The sequence below is a fragment of the Lytechinus pictus genome, chromosome 17 (assembly GCF_037042905.1).
Source record: "Lytechinus pictus isolate F3 Inbred chromosome 17, Lp3.0, whole genome shotgun sequence".
NCBI classification, from domain to species: domain Eukaryota; kingdom Metazoa; phylum Echinodermata; class Echinoidea; order Temnopleuroida; family Toxopneustidae; genus Lytechinus; species Lytechinus pictus.
In genome coordinates, this window is record NC_087261.1 from 13,055,377 (window position 1) to 13,063,672 (window position 8,296).

The 8,296-nt window shown below is 33.5% G+C and overlaps 1 protein-coding gene across 4 annotated transcripts in view; it reads left to right on the forward strand.

Moving 5' to 3' along the window:
• Window positions 1-4,297, forward strand: part of LOC129280649 (cytosolic carboxypeptidase-like protein 5) — a 36,276-nt gene extending 31,979 nt beyond the window's left edge. For all 4 annotated transcript variants that reach the window (XM_064111913.1, XM_064111916.1, XM_064111914.1 and 1 more), the window contains one exon: window positions 118-4,297. In XM_064111913.1, coding sequence (XP_063967983.1) covers window positions 118-231 — 114 coding nt within the window. In that variant the 3' untranslated portion in view covers window positions 232-4,297. The remainder of the gene's footprint in view (window positions 1-117) is intronic.
• The last annotated feature ends 3,999 nt before the right edge of the window (window positions 4,298-8,296 follow it).

The window sequence follows — 8,296 nt, forward strand, 5'->3', positions numbered from 1 at the left end:
GCCATATGAACTCCCAAAATACCCCGGCCTAGATAGGGTTAAAGCAGGCATACAGCTATTTATCATATTCCTAAAATTCACACATCCCTTTTCTGTGTGTTTTTTTTTCTTTTTCAGAGAGATTCTAATGTTTCTTACCAAGTGGTTGAACTGAACGAGTTATTAAACCGGAAGCAGCCACAGAAAACGCCCATCCCGATGAAGAAAATAGGCTTCTGGGTAGACTTCTAGCTACTCTTTCTTCAACCATTTTCATCATTTTTTTCCATGGATGACAAGCGGGAAAAGTATCTGACCAATGGTCAAAGCTCTAGACCCCTGTTACTCGAGATTTCCTACCGGAGACCAGTCTTAGGGCGCCCCGAAACTGGTTCCAAAAAGTTGACCTTAATTTTTGACCCCCTGTTACACCGGAATTGTAACGAGTCTCGGGCCCTGAAACAGCTTTCTGTGCGTTTACGCTGACTTACCAAAGCTGTCCTAGATAGGTTTGGCATGGCGCAGGTTTGTGTTTATACCGATTCCAAAGCAGTCTCGGGGTGCCCCGAGACCGATCTCGGAACACATCGCGAGGCAGTCCGAGATAGGTTTGCTCAGGAGGGGTCTCGGGTAGGTTTGTGTGTTTACACCGGATTAGAAACCTGCCCGAGACTGGTCTCGTGGCGCCCCGAGTGACATCTTCCACCAAAGATATATTATATGTTACAGCATAAACAATCTCTAGCCTTGCTCAAAATTATGAATATCATTATCAATGATGCCTCTATTCAAATGGAATGTCCGTTTCTATTTCAGAAAAAAATAGCGATCATGTTAAACGTCTATTACATTATATAACCTCACTGAAAGAAAGTTTCAATGAGATATTTCTCTAAAATATGCCAAGATTGGCTCGATATTGGAGTGATGTCTTGGGCTGATGTTATTTTATGTGGTTTTACTAATTTTATCCTATCAATAATCTAACACTTCATGTTCGACTTATCAGTACTGTAGAATACCTTTCAATGAACACTATGAATATTCACATGGAAATACACATAATTTGAAATACATGTATATCTCTCTGTAATACCAAAGTTTGAAACTAATCAATTATACTACCATTCTTTCCATTTTCTTTTACTTATTTAACTACATTGTATTGTAGTTACATACTGCTTTAGATTATAAGTACTTGTTTTGTATCTTGCTTACCTTTTCACCTTTTTAAAGGTCAAGTCCACCCCAGGAAAATGCTGACTTGAATAATTAGAGGAAAATCAAACTAGCATAGTGCTGAAAATTTCATCAAAATCGGATGTAAAATAAGAAAGTTATGACATTTTAAAGTTTCGCTTATTTTTCGCAAAACAATGATATGCACAACTAGGTGAGTCAGTCGATGATGTCCATCACTCAATATTTCTTTTGTTTTTTATTGTTTGAATTATACAATATTTCATTTTTTATAGATTTGACAATAAGGACCAACTCGACTGAACCATATAGTATTAAACAATGCTAACTCCACATGTTAACGGAGGAATTAATCGTTGTATCACTTGACAATGAGGAGAAAATTAGAATATTTCATATAATAAAATACAAAAGAAATAGTGAGTGAGTGATGTCATCAGTTCCCTCATTTGCATACCAGCCAGGATGTGCATATAACTGTTTTGTGAAATTAAGCAAAATTTTAAAATGTCATAACTTTCTTATTTTACGTCCGATTTTGATGAAATTTTCAGTGTTATTTATGCTTGTTGGATTTTTCTCTTTTTATTTAAATCAACTTTTTGTTGGGGTGGACTTGTCCTTTAATGTGAGGGAAATATGTCTGTACTATCACCTACACTCCATCATTCCAACAGTGTTCTACTTACATTGATGCTATTGGAGTATTTGTGCACAGAAACAAAATTTCCATTTTCACGGAACAACATGGCCCTGTCTTACAAAGAGTGACGATTGATCCAATCAATCTTAACTCTATGGAAATCCATCTGTGTCATAATTTTTTATACAGGAAATTTGCAAAATGTCCTTTGTAAACAAATGCAAACACACCAAATTGTCAAGAAATCAATGAATTTATGAAAATGCATTATATCTAGAGAATTTGTTAACGAACATGTATTTTTATATGTGGGCGCTGCTGGCTTTCCATAGTTGAGTTTGATCAGATCAATCGCAACTCTTTGTAAGACAGGGCCCATGTCTCACATTATTAGTCAAACATGTTGTTTGCGGCCACCTCTCTATATCAGCCACCTGCCTACAGTGACCACTAAAACTGATTCCTATGGAGGTCCGTTATGTGTGTAATAACCTGTTTATAACAGGCACCTGTCTATTAACTTCACATTTGTGTTTCCTGTAAGTTGTCAGTCCAGACAGGTTTCACTGTTCTCATTTATTATCTTTAATACTTGAATGCACTTTTATAAATTAATTCTTTTGTGTATTTTATGCATGAAGTTAGGAGGATTTTAAGTTGAAAATATTTGATTATCAATGTATAGTTATAGCTTTTAAAAACAGTATAGGCTTGCCATCATTATACACAAGTGGTAGATTTTGGGAATGGCGAGAATTGTTGTAAAAAATGATGCTTTTACTTGTACATGTATTTATGTTTATTGATCAAGAAGTATTCTACATAATTCTATATTGTTACTTTTATTACCTTTCAAAAATTCTTGCCAATGTAATGATGGTATTACAAAAGCATGTATTGAAAAATCATCTTTAAACACGTCTTGATCAGTCGCAGAAAAAAAATAGCTGTTCATCTGATACATGTCAATTTATGATAATGTTTTCAGATTATGTGATTTATTCAAATAGGATTTTCAATATTTATCATTTAAAACTGGCACAGAGCTATTAAACAGTGCGTCCTAGAAAAAAGGAAACCGAGATTGCCACATCTTTTTTCTTTAAATGAAAATTAATTATATTTCATTTACATCATCATACAATTCAATTATTCTTATACATCTGGATACCTTATATGTGATGAACACTTCACACATTAATGAGCAAGATGAGTTTGAAATGTTTATGTCAAAATCAGGTTGCGCTGAAAAATTGGACAAGATTGGGTCGTGATATGACAACAGTGCTTATTCGACGATTGAGTCATTAGCATTTCTTTTGTATTTTCTCTCACTGATCCCTGAAATTAGAGTGGATTCAGATTCTTACGTGAGTTTCTGCAAAAATCGTATGTGATAGGCCTCAATATTTTTTGTTCGTAACCTGCCATGCGTGAATGATTTGCTAAGCTGTTGTATTCAAATTAAAGATGAGATTCCACTCTTACCATCAGTATAGTAAAAACATGTTGGATAATTGTGAAATAATATCTGAAAACGGATTTCTTTTTTTGTGGGACGCATTGTATAGTGTCTAACTTTGCTGCCCATGTAATTAGAATAGTAGATACTTTACCCTTGAACTATTTATTATGTATAGTACGTTCTCCTTAATGCCGTCCTGAATTTTATATTAACAACCAACATTGTAACTAATTTAGCCCGTTTTTTTTTTCATTTCAAGTATTTAAAGATATATGTAAATAAGCTGTATGTATAAAAGTCTAAAAATGAAATATTTTAATATATTTATAAAAGAGCAAGGTATTTATGGAAGTTTCACTTGTTTTTAAACAGATGTGGGTATTCGGTTCATTTTGTTAATTTTTCATTCTATTTAATGGTTTTAAAGTTAACTTTTTACAAAATTAATTATTCAGTTCTTCATTTTTAGTTTTCATTCTTTTTAATGGTTTTAAAGTAAAAAAAATAATTGTTTGATGCTGTGATCATTGATCCCATCCTTTGTTCATTTGTAGTGGTGATATGTTTGCTGTTAACAAGCGAGTATCTTTTGCGTTTGAAGGGACACAAGAAATATGAACCTTTAAAATATTTCCCGTAGTAATATGACTTTTCTCATCAAGAGAGAAAAAATATTTTATAAGGTTGATTTTTGTTTTAGAAAATCTTTTTGCTCAAATATTATCAATACATACTTGTAAAATAATCTCTGTTCCCCATTACATGTAATTTGTGAAGTGCATTTGAATGATTAAGATTTTTCAGATCTTTCATCAAATCTATGAATTGGAATAGTTCAGTAGAGCTTTTTTTTATTCTGATCTGTATTTACCCATGCATATGTTAAGTTTATGTATTTGTTTGATATGCAGATGTACAATGTATTTATTTGAAGAGAGCTGGTGGAAGCCATTCATATTAGGTGCTACCCTTTATGAATAAATCAATTTCTTGTGCTGTGAAAGAAGAAATTCTTATTTTCCCCTGTATTCATTTATCTCCTGAATGCTAGAATGTGTTCTGGTACGTATTTTACATAACAATACCCCACCCCCTAAAAAAAGGTTACATTGATGATCTCTGCTACTCTCTCTACCTCCCCCTCTATCCCTCCAGACCTGCCAACCTCTGGGAATGAAAAATTGTATTCTGTGATAAAAAAAACTGTATTTTTCCCCAAAAAAGTGATATTTCCTAATAAAATGCTTGGCGCACTCGCTCATCGCGGCGCTCAAGCTGCATGCAAGCTAAAATGCGCACTGCTCTTGCAGATGAAAAAAAACATTGAAACGTGTGTATATCTTCACCCTGGTTTTAACCCTAATTCTCCGGGGGGGGGGGGGGCCATAATGGCCCCCCCTCTACAATTTTCGCGATATATCTGCTGCGCAAAATTTGTTGACCTCGCCGCTCACTGACTTTTTACTTTCAAGTCTCGCGCAAATTTTGAGACCAAATTTGTGACGCCCGGGTACGTGGTTACGACATTACGCAACATTATGTTAGTGCAAGTCAGACCCAAAATTGCTCATGAACGTGATTTCATGTACAAATCCAATGCAAATTGTGTACATGTATTTAGCCAAAATTCATAAATGTATCATTATTTCTACTTTTACTGATTAAACTTAATTAATTTTGCCTTGTTTATGATCAGAATTAAGTCTGGAACGATTTCCTTTGAAAAAACAATAAAAAAACAAAAAGTAAAAAACAAAGAAATACATAAGAAATTTAAAAAACAATAAAATACATAAGAAATCGGTCTTGGTACCAGAATTTTTTTCATTCACAATTGTTTGGAATGCTTTAAAGAATATTTTCACCAAAAAATAGCATTCTAGGAGCTTGTTTAGTGAATCAGAGCAAAAAGTATGATTTCATGAATAAATTAGCATAATTAATTCATATAAAATAAAAATATATGAATTCAGTGAAATTTACCAATGCAACTGCGTAGATTACGTCATTCTCTACCATCATGCACATTTTTGTTGTGATCGCGCAATCCGCGGCTGAGATCTTATGGGGGGGGGGGCTATAATGCCCCCCCCCCCCCCCCCCGGAATGACAAGAATCAAAATACCCCGGGAGATTTAGGGTTAACAAAATGATTGAAAAAGAAAACAAGTTAACTGAAATTACATTGATCTAATAACCATATTTGTGTATGTTTTATGAAATAGAGACATATAGAGATTATTTTTCTCAATAAATTACGATTTTGTAAAAAAAAAAAAAAAATGTATATATATTTTTGTTTACAAAAAGCATATTTTTTAAAGAAGAAAACGTCCTGCCGTATTTTGGTTGCAAAAACGTGCTTAATACGCCTAAAACGTACTGGTTGGCAGGTCTGTCCCTCCCTGTTCACTTATGTGGTATAAACTGAACCCTCTGGTGGATTGCATGAAGAGAATGCACAATTATCTGCAATTAATTCAGTCAACCTCGTTAACTTGTGTGTGTGTAAATGTGTGTAGGGGGGTCACATACTTGTACTGAATATTCTTTCCCTATCTCTCTCCATAAAATGGAATATCAGAACACGACTCAAGTTACTCCAATATCACAAACCAACAATTCTCACTTGAATATTTATTGCTGTCTTTGACATACAAATACCACTCTACATTCATGGAGTTGTCTCCCCAAGGTACATGCATATATGTACTGTACAAACTCTGCTTGAACATAACAGTACACAATAATTTCATTTTTCCAAAATCCTCATTAAAAGTACTAATACACCTGTGTATCGTACTCCAGCTGGAAAGGAAAAAACAAAACAAAATCTGACGTAAAAAAAGAGGTATGCACTTCATCTGTGCCTTCACACATCGATCATGTAAACATGAAAATCCAATCATATACATGAACAGTACAAAACTGATACTAAAAAACAAATAACATGGTCGGGGTATAAAACAAAATCCAGAGTACTTCTCCAACTGTGCCGCCTTGATAAACCTACAGAGCATGGTTCACAAATGGGCCTGAATTAATTTTCAAATTTAGTTTGAAATAAAAAAAGGCAATTCATTTCATTTTGAACAACTTCTCTAATATTCAGTACTCTAAATTTGCGGAGTAGAGATTCCTCTGAATAAATGTAACTGCCTTACATATATCTTCCATTCAACTAAAATCGACGGCTTATTAAGTCATACATGTACCTGGGCCCTGCCTTAAAAAGAGTTACGAATGATCCGATCAAACTCAAGAATATGGAAATCCATCAATGTCATAATTTTTTCTTCAGGAAATTTGCTCAATGTCCTTTGAAAACAAAGAGAAGCACACTGAATTGTCAAGAAAACGGTGAATGTGTGAATATACGTCATTTCTTGAAAATATTTGGAACAAACGTGTACAGTATTGTAGATGTTTACGTTGCTGGCTTTCCAATGTTGCGATAGATCGGATCAGTCACAACTCTTTGTAAAACGGGGCCCCAGTATAGATAACAAGATTTGAGCATAAATATACATCTGTATTATTAAAGCACTCAGAGACCCCATTCCGATGTGATCAGCCCGATAGAAGTTGTGATCTTATTCATATACAAAGTACAATGTAGAAGAAAAAAATCAACTTGAAAATCAAAAAGTATTTTCATCTCAAGATATCAAAGTTCACACACAAATTATTTTGGTTATCACATATGATTGAATTTGAAATCAACACATATCAACATTCTTAATGCTAAAGCATGTTTAAAACACCATTCATTTCATGCAAATATTGAGAATGAGTGTTTTCAGAAGTGGTGCTACATGATGTATGAAATTGCCTAAAATGTGTATAAATAAGCTTTGAATATCCTACATGTATGGAAAGAAAACTGTTACATTACCCATGCAAATACAGGGAGGTTAACTCGATTTGCTAGTTCTTAACATCCAGCTCGAAAAGAGAGCAGTTTTTATCCATTCCATATTAAAGGGGAATGAAACATTTGGAATATGTGGACTTGTGTGGAAAGAGAAAAATCAAAGAATGAGAACAAAGAAAATTTGAGGAAAATCAGACAAATAATGAGAAAGTTATGAGCATTTGATTATTGCGATAAATAATGCTAAAGAGATCCTCCTATTGGCAATGCAACAAAGATGTGTGATGTCACATGTGGACAACTTTCCCTTTGGTGGACTATAAAATACCCCCAAAATGTCTCTTTTTGCTCTTTCTCATGGTGATACAAACTCTTTATCCATAATATTTTCTTTGAAAATTGTATTACATGCCCTGATTGCCCTCGTATAGAAAGAATACATAATCTACTGATAGATGTGACAAAAGAGGCAGTTTAAGTGAAATATATACAAAAGTACTGGGAAAGTTGTTCACAAGTGACATCACACATCTTTGTCACATTGCCAACTGGAGGATCTCCATAGCATTAGTGATTGCAATATTCAAATGCTTATAACTTTCTCATTATTTGTCAGATTTTTTTCAAACTTTCGTTGATCTGTTTCTTTGATTTTTAGGTTTTCACACAAGCTAACTTGATCCAAAGGTTTCATTTTCCTTTAAGGAAAATCACTGTTCAGAGTATGTTGATATTCACTGGTAGCCCCACAATGCCAGAAAGGATTATTTATTACACAAATTTTAAAAAGTCCACAAAGAAAATAATAAAAAACAGGCAAGAAGTTAAGCAATATAAAAAATAGAAAGTAAATTATATCATGAGCAATAATAATGGTTCATAAATTCATGTAATTTAAATTCGCCATAAACACAAACCAAAGTTGGACTCAACACCAGTTAAGTACTTAAATTCATGAAAGCATCTTCTTTATGGAAGAAAAAAAAATAAACGACCTAGAAACATATAGGGAGTTAGAGACACAAATAAACTGAAATCTGATTGATATTACCTTCTTTTTTTCTTAGTGCATGTATGGTTCACCTTCAAACATAGCAAATTTCATCAAAATGGGATAATAAATAATGAAGTTATA